The sequence below is a fragment of the Onychostoma macrolepis genome, chromosome 07 (genome assembly GCF_012432095.1).
Source record: "Onychostoma macrolepis isolate SWU-2019 chromosome 07, ASM1243209v1, whole genome shotgun sequence".
Classification (NCBI taxonomy): Eukaryota; Metazoa; Chordata; class Actinopteri; order Cypriniformes; family Cyprinidae; genus Onychostoma; species Onychostoma macrolepis.
The window spans coordinates 41,570,613-41,592,080 of record NC_081161.1 but is presented as its reverse complement, the minus strand read 5'-3'; the positions used below and the strand labels follow the sequence as shown (position 1 = coordinate 41,592,080).

Below are 21,468 nucleotides of genomic sequence, written 5' to 3'. Positions count from 1 at the left end.
TTTGGCCCTTTTTGTTCTTTCTTTAATAGCCCATTAATAAAAAAATTCAGAAATTGCCACACAAAAAAAAAGTATGTCAAAAATCTAATGTGAAATATATCCCATCATTAGAATATAATGTGTAAGATTGATAGATAAATAATTAATGCATCAATGGCCATTTATTTTTATTATTATTATTATTATTATTTGAATTAACACATTAGGAGATGATTTTTCGTTCAGATATCCAACTTTAAAGAATGAATCTATATACGTACATTATTTTGTTCTATTCTATGTTTATAATTTTTTTCTACATAATTTCTTATTGCATCAGATGTGTGATTTACACGTTTATTAGTCTATTGAAGGTTATATGATGCATACAGCAGGAAACATCATGAATCAGGAGTGTTTGCAGTTGAGCGCAGCTTTAATGAGCTCATGAAATGATATGACACTCTCTCAGAGCCCATTATGAAGGAGCGCTCATTTGTTTTCATTGTCTCTTATTATGTAACACTTTATTATTTGTTTTGCCATTGAAAAGGTGTTCGCTGTTAATGAAAGGAAATAAGAACATTTAATTTATTGATTATCTTCCTCATGGATCTCCAGTACTGACATTACTGAGCTACATGTACTCACTTTATTAGAGGAAAATTGCTCTCATATTTTTCAGATAATCAACCACATTTATGCTGCATTTTGTGAAAAACTCTTTAAATTAAATCTCCAAACAGGTGGATCTTGGTTAGCTTTATTCTGTCCATTATAGTGAAATATGAAAATTATGTATTATCCTTTATTTTATATATTATACAGAGCACAGTGTATAGCTGCCCAAATAACTGTATAATAGCAGCACAACTAATGTGTCTCAATAGGTAACAGTGGCATCTGCTGTGTTGTAGGCAGGACTTAAGTTTCCAGCATGCACCACAGCATGAATAAATCATGCAATATACAGCTCAGTGTTTTATCTGTTGACTGTGTAGTATGTGTATCAGTATCAGTGTTGTGTGATTCTAAAACGAATAACTTGTTTTAATTTTTTTGTATTATATATTCTTTTTTGGATTTTTGCCTTTATTAAATAATAAAACATGTATTGACATTTATATATTAAAACTTTTTTTTTTTTTTAGCATTTATAGTTGACCATCAGTTTGTTTAAAAATAAATCTCTCTCTCTCTCTCTCTCTCTCTCTCTCTATCTCTCTATATATATACACATATATATATATATATATGCACGCACACACACACACACACACACACACACATATACAGAGAGAGATAATTTATACATCAGTTCTTTGTAAAAATATTTTTAAAATGACTTTTTCCATTTAAAATATATTTTATTTAATTTTTTAAATATTTTTAAATAAAATTTCCATGCTTTATAGTTATTGGTTGAAAGAATGCATTTCTAAATGACCACATATGGCCTGGCTGATACCTACCTCGTTCACTTTTAAGAGAGGAGCTACTGTGGAAACAATGATGGGAAATTATCTCAAATATATAGATTCATCACTAAACCATCCAGGCGTTTGAAACTTTCCAAAAAATTTACTTTTTATTAAAATCACTGGACTATATATAAAAAAAAAACTTAAGACGTTTCGGTGTCTATCCAAAAACCTTCATCAGTTGTAAGAACAGGAAGTAACTCTGGCAAATATATCCACAAAAGTCACATGATCAACATGCCTATAGAGGTCATATGACTACTAGATTAAATGTGTGACACATGCCAGAGTAGATATATATCTCAAATATAATTTAAAGGCACAATATGTAAGTTTTTTTTTTTATTGAAATATCCAAAAACCACTAGAACAGTGTTATATATTTTGCTGACTTGTGTACTTACATTATCCCAAATGTTTAAATCCAGAGAAATAAGCAATTTTAACTAGTGACACGGACCGTGTCCATAGTGTCATTGTGTCGCCTGCCAATTACATCATACACTCTCCATTTCTGGTTTTGTTTTGTAGAAAACATGGAAACACCAAAGACGCTTTAATATGTTATGGGTTTTATTAGACAGGTGACGACCGCACAGAGTAGCATTATTACAAAACTTTCAAATGTATCCAGTATGATAAAACAGCGCTGCTTTACCTCACTTAAGCACAACCGGAAGGAGTGGAAGCGGTCGACTGTGGCATGTTAAAAGCTCCGCTGCTTTCGAGCCATGTGTCACGCTCGTTCAGTGGCCTCGTTTTGCTTCGACGGCTTTCAGCCTCACCCTGCTTCATATTACAACATTAATAAATCTTTAATACATTAGCTCATCCATGAACATGATTTCTGCATCAGCTGTGGGGATGAAGACCACAACTCCCATGATTCCACACCTTTGTTTCTTCGTTTTTGAATACGCGCCATCTAGTGGTGAAAATTACATATTGTGCCTTTAAGTAGTACCTACATTTTTAGCCAGTTAAACTTCAATTTAAATTGAATGCTCCTACAGTGCAAACTCTCTGTTTCGTGATTGTGCCATGTTTTTGTTCAGTGCTCATGAATATTGTCCCCTAACATGAGGTGGTTTCCATGGAGAACACACTTCACCTGCCCACACAACCGCATCAGAGAGAGTCTGATTCATAAAACTTCTGTCATACCCAGTCAGTTTTGAATTCATCACTAATGGAAACTTCTGTCCCTCACATCAGAAATCAAGTAAAATTTGGTTCCAGAACCACCTCCTTGTACTTTCTGATATTTCACAGCATAGTTTCTACAAGTAGGTCGACCATATTTTATGTAACAGACTGATTACTGTAATAATCTGCATTCTAAGCGTTTTTTTTTTTTTTTTTCAAAAACTGTTTTGTGATTGGTTTCTGTTATCGGTGTTTAGCTTGATTTGCTTTTCTGTTTACAGTGTTGTGGTTTGTTGATTAGCTTCTCTATTCAAGTTCATTATGATTTATATAAAGCAGTTTTTCTGTTGCATAAGCTGCCCATATATAAATGTTTTAAATGAGCAAGTGTATTTGTTTTCTTGTTTCAGGATGGACTTTGATGACGAGGACGGCGAGGGACCCAGCAAATTTTCAAGGCAAACTTTTTCCATTGTTTGCAAGCTTTCCCAACAAAACAAATCAGACCACGCACCATGTCCTTTCTTTTATATTTTCTGTTGTTTGACCGTGTCTTTCAGCTGTGCCACAGCGTTTGTGCCATTTCAAGACATCACTCATGTTTTGTTGCCCTCAACTTATGGTTTCCTTTCAGTTCATGTTCTTTTAAAGGAGCTGTATCCATAGTTGCGCTGCGCCTGACGGTAAAGACGCCTCACATTTAGCTGTAGTGTTGGAATGGAGACACTGACCTCTGCTGGAGATACAGGACACACTCCAGCAATTGCTGTCATTAATTAATCACCATCATGTTGTTCCAAACCTATGTGCTGCTTCTTTCCATGCAACACTGGAAATGTGTAGGATTTACTTTTGAAACAATTTTCAATCGTAAATTGCTAGTAATTTTCACAAATAATTCCAACGAAACAGTGAGTAATACGTTGATTAAACGTGAAGTTGAAAACACGAAAGACTGAAATATTATTTTCCTTTAAAGTGTACTTCAAAAAACTTCAAAAACTCATTTTGTCAGTGTACACAATGATACTTTATGCTCCGAAGATAAAGCAGCATTGCTTTCTTCAAAATGTTTCTGAAATTTATGTCGTCAGTTACCAAAACCTTTAAAATATAATCAAATCTCATGTAAATACAAAAAAAAAAACAACAGCATATGAGTTTGGAACAACATGAGGGTGATTAACTGATGGCATAATTCAAATTTGTTGGTGAACTTTTATGCGAAACATTATATGATAGACATATATATTGATATTCAGGCTTTTTTTGTGTCTACTGTCTGAAATGCACAAGACAAGCAGGCAAATGTGTTGCTTAACAAGTGGCAAAATATATATATTTTTAATCATTTTGTTTTTATATTTTATAATATAATGCAATGCCAGTGTTTGTATATAACTAGTTATTCATGTAAAATAAAATCATAAATAAGTAAATAAATATGTTAGTTGGATTTGGCAAGTTCTCATTTTCAAATTTGTTTCAATTTGTGCCATCAGATTAATTTAATAAACTGAAATAAAAATTAATCAAAACTATATATATATATATATATATATATATATATATATATATATATATATATATATATATAAACAATAAAGATGACAAAAACATAACTAAACTCAAAATATAAAGATAAAAACTACATAAATAATATTAAAAATTATAAAACTGGATGATAATAATAATAGAATCTCAGTGATACAAAAATAAAACTCGACTGAAGTGTCCAAATACTTCTTGGAGGCATTTTTTTGAAACAGTTCATACAAAAGTGAGTTTATATCCTGGGATACAGACACCTCAGATTGTTTAGTTTGTCTTTTTTGTTGTTTTTCATTATCCAGCGGTCACAGTCCATTATTATATTACCATTTTCACACAGTATAATCCAAACCATGCGGCATAATAAATGCAGTTCATGATCACTCCATTTGAGCCACAATCATAAAACCTAAAAGTGATGTAACTGAGATTTTCAGGCTCATTTATCTTATTTTGATCTCCTCTCTCTCCCATCAGGTATGACGATGATCAGATTCCCGGTGATAAGGAGCGTTATGCCAGGTAGGGCTGTCTTGGGGAGGTTCCCTCAGGATAGCTAGAAATCAGGCCCCTGCCGCCATCAGGAGCGACCTCGTTCTCTCACCTTGGCCTCACACGAGCGACTCTGTCTAGATCTAATCTTAAATGGGTATTTAATTATCCTCAGCTGACACTCTCATCTGAAATTGTCGCGTTGCTTTGAGCCATTGCGCTCCATGGACTAATACAGCGACCTGGCCTCCGAAGATTTATCGTTTTGCATTTTCCACTCAAAAGATTGGTTCGCATCTGTCAGCGTTCAGTTTATTGCCGGAGTCTCAGCTAAATCTCAGAAATGAAGTAAAAAAGTCTTAAATTATCCTCTCTGGCACTTTTTTAACTGAGCATTTCAGTTGAAGAAGAAGTGTTGTGGCAGATCAGTCCAAGGAAGAAACTTTTTCCTAAGTTTGAAAAGAAAGCATGAGCCAAATATATATATATATATTGAGGGTCCTGAATGCCTCCTCTATAGTAATTCATAATTATGTATTTATCAATCAAGGTCAACATCGAATGCATATATAAGTACATGAGAGCAGACATAGGTAGGTGGTAATTATTGAAATTATACAAGTGAAAGAAGGATCTCAAAGATGCACACACACACATTTTTAAAATATTATAATATTCTATTGAATTACAACAGTATGCACTATCGTCCAAAAATTTGGGGTCAGTACATTTTTTATTTATTTTTTTTTAAATTAATACTTTTATTCAGCAGGGATATGTTAAATTGATAAAAAGTGATAGTAAAGACTTATATTGTTAGAAAATATTTCTATTTTGAATACATGCTGTTCTTTTTAACTTCTTATTCATCAAAGATTCCTGAAAGTGTCATAGGTTCCAAAAAATATTAAGCAGCACAGTTGTTACTGACATTAATAATAAATATTAGAATGATTTCTGAAGGATCATGTGACACTGAAGACTGGAACAATGGGTGATGAAAATTCTTTATATTATATTCTTTATAATTATATTTTAAAGTATATTAAAAAAAGAATTATTTTAAATTGTAATAATATTACACTTATATTATAATATAGTGTGTGTGTGTGTGTGTGTTTTTTTTTTTGATCAAATAAATGCAGCCGTGATGAGCATAAGAAACTTCTTTAAAAACATTTAAAGATCTTACTGATCCCAAACATTTGAACGGCAATGCATATAAAGATGATGATAATTTCATTGCTATAACTACACATAATGTTTTAATACTAATATTATATTTGATAATATACTGTATAATATTGTAATATTATATCTATAGTGATAATAATAATAATAATAATAGTATTTATTATTATACATTATTTATTAATACTTATAAAAAATATTTAAAATACATTAAAATATAAAATGCATTATATTATAAAATTATTATTTTATTATATCAATTTGAACTAAACAAAATTGTGAGGTTTTGATAATGGTAATTATCTATTACCTGTAGTTGTAAAAGTGCTGTGCAACTCTCACTACATGCTAATGATGGCAGTATTGTTCCTCTCTTCATCCAGAGAGAACCACAGTGAGATCGAGCGGCGCCGGCGTAATAAGATGACCCAGTACATCACAGAGCTGTCGGACATGGTGCCCACCTGCAGCGCGCTAGCCAGGAAACCAGACAAACTCACCATCCTGCGCATGGCCGTCTCACACATGAAGTCCATGAGGGGAACGGGGAACACGTCAACTGATGGCGCTTACAAACCCTCCTTCCTGACTGAACAGGTGAGAAATAACATTCAGTCATGCACTCAGCAAAGGACAAAAATGGCCTTAAAATCATACATTGCCATTTATTCACCCTATAAAGTCTACTCTATCATACTTAGAATGAAATTTTCTGAGGCCTCTAAATTATCAAAACACACAATCTGTTCCATCTGTTCCATGTCGTCCGATTGATACTTTATTCTCTTTTAGCGAGTAAAAGGCCTTTTAGTATAATTGTAAAAAATGTCCACTTTCAGCTTGTTTCGTGTGTCGTCTTGCTGTGAAAATTTTACTGATCTTTATAACGTGAACACAAGAATAACTTTTATATTGTTAGTAATATTTCAAGATGAACACTTACTAGACTGAAGCGATTTAGGTTATTAAAATTTTATAGAAAAATCATGTTAAAATGCGAGTATCAAATATGATCATCAGGCTTTTGAGGATCGTTTATTTGTTCATCTCCCAATCATTGTTGTATTGCATTCCGTAATGCGTTTTGAAACTACAGAGCTTTGATCATAAAACCAAGCATTTAAATATCAAGACATATTTTGAGTGACTGATATTCATATGCATACTTTTTGACCATATAAATATTAACATCTACACAAAATGCATATTTTTACTCCGTTTAGAATAAAATAGTCCAGTAAAATAGTTTTTTGTTCATGTTTGAATATGAGCTCTATATTCTCACTATATCATACTGTACGAGTTATAAAAGCCTGATGTTGAAAATACGATGCTCAAGAAAAAAACACATATGCAAACTTTTTGTTTTGGATTTTGACAAACTGTTCTATGCAAACCAAATTAGGTTTTTTTGGACTTTTATTTTATATGTCAGGCTTTAGAGGGTAAATATGCCATATGTCACATACCTTAGCCAAATGTTTAAAAACATGTTTAACAAAATGCACAAAAACAACAGCAACAAAAAGTTGAGTAGGAAAATTCTGACTTTCTAAATATCACTTGAAAGTCCTTTAAACATCATTTGAAAGCCTCCGTTTGCTGTCACAGGAACTGAAGCACCTGATTCTGGAGGCGGCTGACGGCTTCCTGTTCGTGGTGGCGGCTGAGACGGGTCGCGTTATCTACGTATCAGACTCTGTCACTCCCGTTCTGAACCATCCGCAGTCCGAGTGGTTTGGCAGCACGCTCTTTGAGCAGGTCCATCCGGATGACGTGGACAAACTGAGAGAACAGCTGAGCACGTCTGAGAACTCAATGACGGGTGAGAGTCTGACACTCATTACTAGCCATGTTTCCATCCACCTATTTTTATGCGCATTTTGGAATATCGCATAAAAAAAAAAAAACACTAGATGGAAACGCCAAGATGCGCATAAATTGTGCATAAAAAACTTACGCGCACATTTGAGTTGGATAAACTTTTTATGCGATAATAAAAAATGTGCATAAACTATGATGGAAACACATTTACCGAATAAATTCCTCCATGCGCATCGTAAAAATCATGTGACTTTGCGCTATGAGACGGGATAACTTGACTAGCAGTGGACCGATCTCGTTTACAGCATCTATATATGTTGTTATGGTCATTCTGAAATGCCTGAGCAAAGAATAATTGTCTTACACGACTGCGTTCCCAAACAGCAGCATCTGCCTCCGAAAGCAATGACTGCATTTATTGTGTTTCGTCTGCTCGCTCTGAGGCGCAAGTCATTTTTCGTATATGAAAATGATTATATTCAGTGGCTTCTCCTAGTTTTCTTAGTGATATTTAGTGCCAGTTTACCAGGAAGTGACGATTTTGTTCTCTTTGGATGGAAACGGTGCTTTATGCGATATTCCAGTTTTGCAAATCAGTTTAATTCGAAACTTTGGATGGATTTACAGCTACTGATGGATCACTGGGGAACAGGGAATTATTGGGCTTCGGTGTCGTAGCGCAACATGTCCGCTGGACGATGGATATGATAAATGTCAAGTTTTAGTCTTTGAGTTAGACTCAGCAGTTTGGAAGAGCTGATCCAACACATTTCCATCTCAGCCTAGTTGATTCATATTTTTGGTGCTTACAACATGTATTGTGAATTTGTGTCATAATGTCATATGGGACATAATGGGATCAAAATGTCAATATAATATTAAATATGCTATACTATAATATGATTATATATGGCTGCACCAAGGCTGCTTTTATGTGACCAGAAATTAAGTAAAAAAAAAAAAATAGGCATATTGTGAATTACAATTGATTACAATTTCAAATAACTGTTTTCTATTTGAATATATTTCAAATGTAATTTATTCCTGTGATGCAAAGCTGAATTTTCAGCATCATTACTCCAGTCTTCAGTCACATGATCGTTCAGACATCATTCTAATATGCTGATTTGAAACATTTCTTAGTATATCAGTGTTGAAAATATTTTTGAGGAAACAGTGATGCACTTTTTTCAGGATTCTTTGATGAATAGACAGTTCAAAAGGGCATCATTTATTTGCAATGGGAATCTTTTGTTACTTTATAAATCTCTTTACTGTCACTTTTGATCAATTTAATATATCTTTGTTGAATAAAAGTATGAATTTCTTCATGCAGTATGAAGTAACAAGGTCAAGAATTCAGAGTGATGCTCATGAGTTAAGGTAGCAAAAACACACTTGGGTAAAAGTAAATCGACGGTTTTTTAAAAAATTATTTTTGGTGCAAGAAGCATTTAAAGTGGACTTCAAGGCAGAATATACAGTGCTACACAACACAACTGCTGAATGTGTTCTCTGTAATATTTCTCTGCAGGGAACATTCATACGCATACAGACGCCTCATTAGTATTTGAGGCGAGAGCGAGTCAGCGGTAACTTTAATCAGCTGTGAGGTTTTCAAACGAACCGCTGCTTGTTTATGACAATTTGCATTCAAAGTTTGAACAAACAGTTGAAAATCGAGCTAATGAACTTTGTATGAGAAAATAATTGCAAAAGTTTGCTGTTCATTTTAGGATTTTTTTTTTGTTTTGAAAATAGAACAAAAACGAGTGCTGACATGATCAGAATCCTCAACTTAGTTTAGTGTCAAAAGATTCCGTGAACAGAAATAAGTGATAGATGTTTAGACGGATCATATACAGATGTTGCACTGTAATGTTCAAGTAAAGATGATTTCTTTAAACCAGGTGGTTTATATAGGTTTTGCTTTGCTTGAATGGCTTGTTTCGATCTCATCAGAGGTCAGGACTTTGACTTGGCCCTCTCAGACATGGAAACTCACTCTGTTCATGTTAACTATCATAGACGATGGGCCGTGCAACAAGACTGTTTTGGGACTTTGATCACAGACAGATGTTTTGTTTCTGCTGAATTTACTGGCAGAATTGAATGGTTCTGTGGAAATGTTTGCTATGTGAAGTACATATTCCCTCTCCGTTAAACCCCACGTTCCAATGAGGTTTTGGTGTTGGTATGCACTGATTTGTTTTCTGCAGGCATAAAGCTTTGTTTGTGCTTCAGAAACTTTATAATTTTATTTGTACATTGTTCATGCAAGAACCTGATGATGTTTAACAAACTTTGCCAGAGAGCAGCTTTTTTTTTTTTTTTTTTTTTTTGGAGAGCAGTATTTTTGTCATTATTACACGGATGAAAAATAGTTGACTGTGATTAAAATGGACTGATTTTATTGGAGTGACCATTTTAGGTTTGATATAGCACTGCGGATGATTGCTGTTATTAGATGAGGATTAGATCACAACTTTTAGGTGTTTGTTTTTCTAAGCCCTCCTAAGTGACATTTGAACTGCTTCCCATATTTTCAACCACACAAGGAGTTGTATAATACTAGGAGAAAACTATCCATCAGCATTCCCATTCATCTTAAAGAAATAGTTCACCCAGAAATGAAAATTTGTAGAAAATATAGTCAAGATGCCGATGAGTTTTCTTCATCAGCATTAGATCACTTGTTCACCAATGGATGCTCTGCAGTGAATGGGTGCCGTCAAAATGAGAGTCCAAACAGCTGACTCCACAAGTAAATCCATACCACTCCAGTCCATCAGTTAACATACTGTGAAGTGAAAAGCTGTGTCCATCATTAAGGTGTTTTAACTTTAAACTGTTACTTCTGGTCAAAAATGAGTCCATAATCCATAACACTTTCTCCAGTGAAAAGTCCATCACCTGTTGTCCTCTCACATCAGAATCCACCCACATTTTGACTGCTTTTGCTCATAAAACAGTGCGTATTTCTCTCCTGATTCAGTCTGGACCATATTATGGATAGAGAGCTTGTTTGAAGCTTAATTTGTGGATTATAGTGGTTGTATTTATCAGCTGTTTGGACTCTCATTCTGACGGCACCCATTCACTGCAGAGAATCCATTGGTGAGCAAGAGATTTAATGCTAAATTTCTCCAAGTCTGTTCTGATAAAGAAATTATCATTTTTTTTGTGCAAACTATTCCTTTGATTGCAGTTGAAGACATGCAGATTTATTCTGAGACAAAGAGTGTTTCTGATTGGGTGGAGCACTCATGAGACTCTTTTTGCTGTTTACTGAAGCTAGTGCTGTCACAGAGACTGGTTTGATTTCTCAAGACACCTATTTCAGTGATATCTGTCAGATAGAGTGGCATTTTATGCATGGCATTTCTCAAAAATTGCTTGCAGCACCTTTAATGCAAGTTATTTTCAAATGGTCTTTGCATATTATAGGGAGTTCAACTGCTTCACATCTGTGCAATACAAATACATGCTTCCTGAATCATGCATGTGTCCTCAAATGCTCTAAATAATTAGAATTTGCCCACAATAAATGTTTCACTGTGTGTTTCTCCTCTAGAGGGCGCTAGACACATACCACAAACACAGCCTCTCTTCTCTGCTTGTGGACACCGGTAACGTTTTTGAGTAAACCACAGGATGAAATATTCACCTCAGATACAGAGGGAAAAAACGAAACAAAACAGTTTTACTGTGGGCAATCTTTCCATCTTGTCCTCATTGAAATGCAACTGAATATTTTGAAGAGTCATGTAATTTTGAACACATGATTTGTCAGATATTCCTTCAGATATGCAGTGGCAAGGTTATTGTAGTTTTTCCTTTTTTTTTTTTCTTAATAAATTTAATATTTTATTAATAATAAAATTTATATATTTTCAAGTTTCTGCAATGGCTTTGTTAGTTCTAATTCATTTTTTATCTCAAGGACACATTTTAGGCATTTTTTAAAATGTTAATACATTTGGCAGACCAAAGCAACTTTTTATCCAAATTTGCATTGCATTCAAGTAGTGAATTTAATCAGTTCACACATTCCCTGATTGAATCCTTTTTTTTTTATTATTATTTGTATTTTTATTTTAGTTTCAGTTTTAGTCTTGTAGTTAGGAGATTTATTTATTTATTATATATATTATATTTTATTTTATTTTATTATTACATATTTTTACATAATTTTTGTAAACTAACTCTTAAATACATTTGAAAAGCGTGAGAAATTAGTTGAATATTTGTAGAGATCAAATAAGTCAAAATTATTTTACATTTTTTGCATCACGGTAATGGAAATGAACTGTTGAATTATGGAATATATTTTCTCCCAGAGTGTGCTTTGTTGTATAGTTCATGCATACAGAAATGTGTATACCATTTGCATACTGTGCACATAATATACTGCAGAAAAGTATGTTGCAAACCTAGTTTTCCGTTGGTTTTAGTATATGATAATTACGGTGAAACGCTGACCCCTCAAGCATGCAATGACTGTATAATTTAATTATAGCGGTAGTTGGAATGATCCGGTGTGGTCTCTCGCAGCCCTTTTGTCATTCTTGTCTGATTTCCTTTTATTAAAAAGTTTCAGTGAGCCGTATGAGAATATCCACCCATGTAATAAAACATCTTTACAGTCAGACAAGGCGCGAGCAGGGCATTGTCACAGTTCATTATGTCAACCGCTCGTGATATGATGATTATTTTGAGAGGACCAGTCGTTGATGTGGCTCGGACCACATTTAAATGAGACGCGGGGTCAAAGTGCCTGCTGTTATCCGCCACAGTAATATGAGCGCTGTCAGGACTCACGGAGTTCGCTTTATATGCAAAGAGGCAGCTGTATTCGTCTCGGCATGATTCAGTTGTGTCATTTTATTCAGCACATCTAGCATCCAGTGATTTGGCTGTGACGTGATACACACTGTTTGACTGTAATATGAAAATGATCATGTGCATATTTAGTGGGGTCCAGAAATGTGAGACCACATCTGGGGTTTCAGTTATTTTCTTTCATTTAAACTTGTAAGCAATTTTTTATGTTTTTGAAAAAAAGTCTCTAATGCTCACCAAGGCTGCATTTATTTGATCAAATATAGTAAGAACAGCAATATTATTACATTTTCTTTTTTCAATTCAAAATAATTGTTCAGTCATTTGCGTGTAAACTCAACCAGAGGTAAAAAATGTAAAATAAAATCAAATAAAAAACGTAAATGCAAATCATTTAAATAAATAAATTATTTTAGTGAAAGAAATACATAAAGAAGAAAAGCAAAATATGAAATGCCATGGATGTGTATATGCTGAGTAATCCACTATTTTGTAGAGCCAGATTTATTACTATTAATTACAGGAAGGAAATTGACTTTAGAAAGATGGCAGCATCATTATTTTATTTTTACACAGAGGTTGGTGGGTCTATTAGTAAAATCTGTTGACTTTAGCAATCTTTGTTGCTTTGTGTGCCAATGGCGACAGTTCAGAAATGGGAAAATGTACTACTTGTGTTTTTTCCCAAAGTTTGCATGCTTGTACCTCAATAAGTATTACAAATATCTGAATATATTGGTTTTTAACAAACTTTTTTTTTGCATCCTATTTTTTACAGCCCTTTATGGTTCATTTTCAGAGATATAGGATTTCAGTGTGGCAGTCAAAAACCAAATGTGGGTCACTTTACATTTACTTTTTTTACACTTTACATTCTTCGATGAATAGAGAGTTCAAAAGTACAACATTTATTTGAAATGGAAATCTTTTGTAACATTACAAATGTCTTTACTGTCACTTTTAATCAATTTAATGCATCCTTGCTGAGTAAAAGTATTATTTCTTTAAAAAAAAGAAAAATCTGACTTTTGAACAGTAGTGTAATTTGTAATGACAAAATTGCACCAAATTGAAGCATTTCCACTAGGGATCTCAGATCCAACTTTATATCGTATAAAAATTCTTCAGAAAAGGGCAGTAAGGAATTTCCTTTCCAATCTAAGAAACTCGCAAGTTTTAAAGAATTCCGTCCTTGCAGAAGGTCCAGATAAAATATTGCGGTTAAAATATGGAGCTCTTGATGATGTTTTGATAACCTCATATGTTTTAGTGATAAAGCGATCAAATGAAGCAGCCAAGGGAGATATTTTCCATGTCTCCTCAAACTCTCCTCCGCTAATGTGTTCTCTGTGCTGGAATGTTAAGGGTTGGCTCTGCATACATAATTGATTAAGAGTGATTTGGACTGCTTCGTGTGTGTGTGTGTGTGTGTGTGTGTTTTTTCCCTGAAGTGGGAAACGATGGCTGGAGACATCAATGAGATCTCGCACACCATCCATCAGACCACACAACACCACACACCTGTGTACAACTACACGATCTGTTCTTGTCTCATATACATAATCATATATATGGAAACATTTCACTTGAAGCCTGCATTTGTAATGCATCATAATAGTATGCTTTACGCACTGTGATTTTTCTATACAACGCATTGTGCTGCATTGTTTTGTAATCACATAAACCATTAATGGTTATGCTTTTAAAGAGTGTTCTGAAACGCAAACCGTGAAATATAATATAAATAACACATGAGACATCAGATTAAGTGTTGATCTTAATGCATTATACTCTTTAAAGCTATAACTATGAATAGGAAAGTATTTGAAATGCATTTTAGCCCTGGTTACCATGTTTCACTGGCACATAAAACTAATCCTAATGTGTATTATAAAGCATAATGAATGGCCCACGGAGGGCATTTCTGCCATTTAGAGACGTTTTTACATAACATTAGTTATGCACATAATGCCACGAGTCACAAATTCTGTTGAACTATCAGAATTTTTGCAATGCAATTCATCTTCGTGGTGACAAAATGGAATATTTTCTCATCAATTATTAAAGCGTGCATTGCGACATGCAAATAATGCACAAATTAGTTTTTGTTGCCCGTAGCCTACGTATCTAAACTTGTTTACAAGTTTTGTGAGCTATGAGCTGTAGCAAGAAATGAAAACGAATGACTGATCTTAGGACAATGAGCTCAGATATATGAGAACGCTGGTGATTTGAATAATAATAATAATAATATATGTAGTATTGTTTGTAAAGCATGGTGCAAGCGTTTGCCAATATTATGGGATCGATTCCAAGGGAATGCATGGATTGATCAAATGAATATCAGCTTTGGATGAAAGTTTACTGAGTAGTAAGAGGTGAATATAAATGAAATACTAACAAGATATGTTTTCCTTAAGGTTATAGATTCAAGCGACATCCGACCTGAAATTCTCTGTGGAAATTAAACACGAAGTACCTTGATGGTACTCAAAATAACTCAGAAGAGCATTCTGTAGTCGATGACTAAACTGACCCATTTTTCCAGAGTTTATTTTTTTAAACATACTTCACTGATTAAGATAACGTTCTCATTACAAGCTTTATTTTTTATTCATATTCATCCTTGAAGGACAGCGATTAGTTCTCTGGCAACACTCTCTGTTTGTCCTTCCATCTATGACAGTCTTGTCGACGGCGACTGCTGCCTAAATATTTAACTTGGCTGGGGTTGGTGGCCTGGGATATTTGCCATTTTTGTTGCTTTGTTCATTTTTAGAATAATAATGATACACTTGCCTACCACAGAGGAGAAACAATGGAGTCTGTGTGGCAGAAGGGGGCATATATGTGCGGCGCAGCAGCTTCTCTGATGCTAATGAAACAGGCCTTTGCCCAGATTCCACACTGTGCTTTTTTCTTCTCCGAGGACTTGGGGATTTTGCTTGGATGTCCTTGCGGTTCTGGGACCAATCTGGGAGTTCTGGCTAACATTTTCTCATTCCTCCAAGCGTTGTCCTTAGATCCCCTTCAGGTGGTCAAGGAGTTGAAGTTGGAGGAGCCGTGCTTGTCAGGAGGTGATGTTCCCATGCCTGGTGTTGGACTTCTTGAAAGATCAACCAAAGTTCTCTGCTGCGGGAGCATCCAGGGAAAGTGGTCCAAAGCAAACCCCACCTGCTGAGCTCTGCTTTGGGAAGCAGGAGGCTGAGGAACGGTCATCCAAACCCACGCAGGTCTTCAAAACAGCAAACCATCATGCATAATGACTAGCACTTACTCATACCAGTGCAAACAAGAAGATTGATTGAGGCACGATCAAAGATAGTTACTGTAAAACTGGTCAATTGCTTTTATTGTGTCCTCTAACAAAGCACCTTCAAAGCATGAGGTCAATGGAATTCAAAAGATGAATTCTGTTGCCTATTGCAAGTGGTTGTTTGCTTCGGCTTATTGTTGTCTTCATCTTGGAAGTGTTTGGTTACACTTCTCCATCTGATGACGTCCCAACTCTCAATCTCTATACATTTGTCAAATACATGGCGCAAAATGTGTCTTTACATTCCTCTGTTATCTTGAAGTATTCTGCACCAAATCTCAAACCATTGTGCATGTATGACTAGCACTTACTCATACCAGTGCAAACAAAAAGATTGATTGAGGTACGATCAAACAGAGTAACTGTAAAACTAGTCAATGGCTTTTATTGTGTCAAACCATAAGGTCAATGGAATTCAAAAGTTGAATTCTGTTGCCTATTGCAAATGGTTGTTTGTTTTGGTTTATTGTTGTCCTCGTCTTTGAAGCGTCTGGTTCCACTTAGTCTCAGACTTAGACATCATGCCCACAGACTGCTGTCTGAGCATCTGAGGCGGCACGCAATTGGGAAACACTTCGGGAGTTTAGTAAATGTCATCTGTGTAGTTGAATTCTACAGGATTTCTCGGAGACGTGTGTGTGTCACTTTCTTTAACCATCCTCCTGGAAGCAAAGCCGTCATGAAGCCAAACCCCCACATATAAGAAGAAAGCTGATGAGTCTACAACTGTGACAATGACTACACAAAAACTGGACTCGATTAAGAGCTGTACGATTTTGGATAAATTGAAACTTTCTTTTTTTATGGAGGTTGTAGTTCTCTCACAATTCTGAAGAAAAATTATTAGACCGCTAAACTAAATCTCATGGAATTTATGAATGGAATAATTTAATGACTCAAGATTTACTTGTTTCATTACTGGATGAGTCAGTGTTTTTGAATGAATCTCTTGAATGAATGATTCAAAGACAAATAAATTATTTAACAGCCCCTTTTCGCCACTTAAAAAAGAACAGGAATTGATAGGTGGAATTGAAATTTTAAATTTTACAAGTATCCGATTTTTGATTCCCAACACTATATATGACCAGTGCTTACTCATACCATTGCAAACAAGAAGATTGATATGCGATTAAAAGAGAGTTACCATGCAACTGGTCAGTGGCTTTTTGTTTCCTCCACCAAGTTCAAACCATGAAGTCAATTGAATTAGAAAGATGAAATCTGTTGCCTGTTGCAAGTGGTTGTTTGTTTTGGTTTATTGTTGCCCTCGTTTTGGTAGCATCTGGTTCCACCTACTCATCTGATGACATCCCACCTTTAGATCTCTATATGTGACCCTGGACCACAAAACCAGTTTTAAGTCGCTGGGGTATATTTGTAGCAATAGCCACAAATGCATTGCATGGGTCAAAATTATCAATTTTTCTTTTATGCCAAAAATCATTAGGATATTAAGTAAAGATCATATTCCATGAAGATATTTAGTACATTTCTTACCATTAAATATATCAAAACTTCATTTTTGATAAGTAATATGCATTCCTAAGAACTTCATTTGGACAACTTTAAAGGCGATTTTCTCAATATTTGGATTTTTTTGCACCCTCAGATTCCAGATTTTCAAATAGTTGTATGTCAACCAAATATTGTCTGATCCTAACAAACCATACATCAATGGAAAGCTTATTTGTTCAGCTTTCAGATGATGTATAAATCTCAATTTCGAAAAATTGACACTTAAGACTGGTTTTGTCGTCCAAGGTCACATATGATTGTCTTTTATATACATGGCTTAAGACGTTTCTTTGTATTCCACTTTTATCTTGAAGTATTCAGGTTTGCCGCTTTATCACAATTTCATGTCATGCTACATCACCTCAGAGATGCACAAAATCCTGTTTTGACTGCTGGAAGAAGTCAGAAAGTCAAAAAAAAAGTTCAGTGTTGGGGAGGCCGAGAGGTCAGAGTCATACTGGAGGTGATTGCGGTTGAAGTCTGGAAAAATTCCTGTCTAATTTGACATCACTAAACTGTTATTATATTGGCCTCGAAAAACCTTTTTGCGGTTAAAATAATTTTCCATTTCCAGCAAGGTTTTGCCTTGTTGAAAGGCCTATATTACAGCACGACTGACCTTTTCGGTGTTATTGGGTTGTTGGTAGGGCAGTGGGTCGCCATCTGGATGATTTACAATTATAGTCCGGCTTCGTTTATCATCTCCATATGGTTTTTCACCCAATTGTTTGTTGAACAACAACTACCAAGGGCCTCTTTCTTGATGTTCTTGAGCGGTCGTGTTGTTATCCGTCTTCGAGAGGAGTATTAATAGCTTTTAAATGCTTCCAACGTTTTTGGCGTCTGTCCTTCAGAGTGGAAAGACTTCTCGACAATTAGATCTGCTCCTGGGGGCTTTAGCAGCTGTCACCGGATCAGTTCGGAGACTGCTGCTTCTTCCCTGAAAGGCATGTCAGCTAATTTGTTTATGGAAATAACTTCAGGCTTCAATAATCCCAAGCTTTTGTCCTATAGGTATCAGCATTCCGAGAAGTACAACTCACTATTTGACTATTGTTGTAGGTGTTTTGTTAAGCCAATAAAATTTTTTGGCTTCTTCTGATTGTGTTTCTCCCTTATTCTAGCTCTGCTGGATGGGGAAAAACAACTTTAAAATGGTTGTGATTGGATTATTTTAGCCGGTCTTCTGGGCCTTATAATCGAGCAAATGTTGTAGCGGTGAGCGAGATGAGATGGTCATAACGTTTACTGTGCATCTGTATATGTTTGTGGGCATGCTTATTTGTTGTGGGATTTATTGGGATTGAATGGCCCTTGAAAGGCACTTGTGCAAACTGTTACTGCGGAATCTCAGAAATGCATTTTGTAACTTAAGGCCATTATGGTCATGATTCAAATTAGAGATGTGTACGAGTAATCAACTATAGTAGTGAAAACACAATTTAGACAATGCACATTTGTTCTCTACAGCAGGCAAAGACGCAATAAAATTAGCCATGCTAAATCACTCCCATAAATCTAGTCAAATGAATGCACTGGGTGCTGCTGTGGATATTTGAGGTTGAAGTGATACGAGGTAATAGCTTAATAGCTGGTGCATCCAAAGGTTGTGGGAATAGTTTATTTCTTTTTGGTATGTTCGATGCTTGCTATATTCATGCATCCCAGCGGATGATGCACCTTAATAGTTCAAAGTAATTTTATATGAAAAAAAAAACCCTATCTGGTTAACTCTTTATAACCAAGTCTCTTGTAAACAAGTGAAGACGAGTAGCCGTTTGACATTGACATGGCTATGATTTAGCCATAGGTACAAGGCCACAGAGCCAGCGGCAAATTACAGAAGATCTGGCCGAGGTAAGGCTGCGCTCGGTGGGTTAATGAGTGTGGAAATATAAAATATACAAATTTAAAAAATAGTTTTCTCTTTTAAAATATTTCTATTTAATATATTGGTGTAATGTCATGATTTCTGAAGGATCATGTGAAGACTGGAGAAATGGCTGCTAAAAATTCAGCTTTGTATCACAGAAATAAATTACATTTTAAAACATTTCAATATTTAATCTTTTTATCATTATCAACATAAAAATTATAAAATCTTTTTAAATTAAAATAAGTGATAATTTGTGCCATAACTTACAATAATTGAGTTGAGGTTTCCAAAGTTAAGTTTTTAACAAGAATTTTGCAGTGTCAGTCTTTTCTTTAAAAAACAAAATATTCTTCTTTAAAAATAAATACATGTACATATTATTTTTAATCTTTTCTCTTTTAAACTTATCATTATATTTTAATAATGTAATCTTGTGATTTAATAATGTAACCTAAGTGATAATTTGTGCCAAAACGTATAATTAAGTTGAGGTTTCCAAAGTTTACCGTTTAACAAAGTTAAAGAGTATTTCTTTTTTACATTATTTTCTGGGTAATGCAGCCCTTGAATGCATTTGATTTAATCTGAATCTTCTTGCTCTTTTCTATATTAAATTAGAAAACAATTATTTGAAATTGAAATAATATTATACAATATTACTGTTTTTTACTGTATTTTTCGTCAAATAAATGCAGCCTTGGTGAGCAGAAGAGACTTCTTGCAGCAACATAAAAAATCCTAAGATCTAGCATGTGTAATAAGACATTTTAATTTTTAACATGTTTAGCCATAGTTAATTTAAGTCAATAAAGTTTTAGTCCGTGTTTTATTTAAATGGATTTCACAGTTTTCAGACAATCACTCGTGCTCGTGACTCTATAGCTCCGCCCACGGCACGTCTCCAGCAGCTCGACTGTTTTCGGAGAGAAGCGTAAAGCTGTAGCTGTCTTTTATAAATCTACTAAAACTCGGAGAGATGAAGGATGAAATACTACTCTATTGGTATTCAAGATTAACATGAGATTAGGTGAAACTATATGTGTGTTATGTCTGCTTTAAGGAATTTTGTTAGAGTACTCTACACAAATTAACTTAAAATGCCAATTCCTAATTTAACCTCTTTCCTGTCTGTGTGTGTGTTGATGTCCAGGGCGTATTCTGGACCTGAAGACGGGGACGGTGAAGAAGGAAGGACAGCAGTCCTCTATGAGAATGTGTATGGGCTCCAGACGTTCCTTCATCTGCAGAATGAGGTACAGTCCACGCTCTTTGTGAGCTCACAGATCTCATGTAGTGATTAACGATCAGGACTGATAATGGAAGGTTGCAAGTTCAATTCCCAATAGAAGAAATGAGCCTTGAACCATCAACATGTCCATTTTTTAGATATTGGCATACCATAGTATTTGCATATAGAGGCCATTCAGGTCCGATTTGATCAGATCTTGAGATCTTATGTCACTCTCAAAAAAACAAACAAATTATAATGTATGATGTGAGCTGATTAACATTATTAACATCACTACTTATAAGTAAATTCACACCTATGTTTATTAAAGGGGTGGTTTACTGCTTTTTTTCTTTGCTTGATTGTGTTTATGGGGTGCAATATAACACACGTGTTTCGTTTGTTAAAAAACGGCTTATTTTTCATATATTTCACCTTTATTGTAAGCCGCTTTCTCCTCTGTCATTTGAACGACCGGATGACTTCCTGATTCTATGAAACCACTCCCTCAGAAACAGGCAATGGGCTCAGATTGGTTAGTTGGACCGGTGTGTTGTGATTGGCTAAACTGCGTACTGCACATTGTCCGGAAACTTCACTCCCATTACCTTCACGGGCGACAGTCGCATGTGCTCCGGTCAAATGTAAATAATGGTGTCAATATTGCCGTATCAGTTTGAGCCAGAATCAGACCCAGAAAGCGGTAATGAAGAGAGTCAAGCAGAACTTCTGCAAGCACGGCTCTTACAAAACGTTTCTGAATGGAAGTTTGCTGTTGTGATTACATATCATTGTTTGAAGTTTGTACACGTTTGTCTTATACACACAAAATAGCATCGAACTAACTGGCTACTATAACCAAACAGCGTTGGCTTGTGTTTACGTTCTTGATCAAATTGAAAAATTACGTCATAAAGTATACATGGAAAATACATTTACAAAATTAGTACATAATTACAAATTCGGGTCCAAAAGGTTTGTATGCGTTTGTCATAGACACACGAAACATCATTTAACTAACTGA

At 34.9% G+C, this 21,468-nt stretch overlaps 1 protein-coding gene across 5 annotated transcripts in view; it reads left to right on the top strand.

Moving 5' to 3' along the window:
* arnt2 (aryl-hydrocarbon receptor nuclear translocator 2) overlaps positions 1–21,468 on the top strand; it is a 91,783-nt gene that overhangs the window by 10,043 nt on the left and 60,272 nt on the right. For 3 of the 5 annotated variants that reach the window (XM_058781724.1, XM_058781723.1, XM_058781722.1), the window contains exons 3-7: positions 3,017–3,064; positions 4,635–4,679; positions 6,224–6,437; positions 7,452–7,665; positions 20,367–20,469. In XM_058781724.1, coding sequence (XP_058637707.1) covers positions 3,017–3,064; positions 4,635–4,679; positions 6,224–6,437; positions 7,452–7,665; positions 20,367–20,469 — 624 coding nt within the window. The remainder of the gene's footprint in view (positions 1–3,016; positions 3,065–4,634; positions 4,680–6,223; positions 6,438–7,451; positions 7,666–20,366; positions 20,470–21,468) is intronic. The other 2 variants (XM_058781726.1, XM_058781725.1) reach the window with 1 other exon arrangement.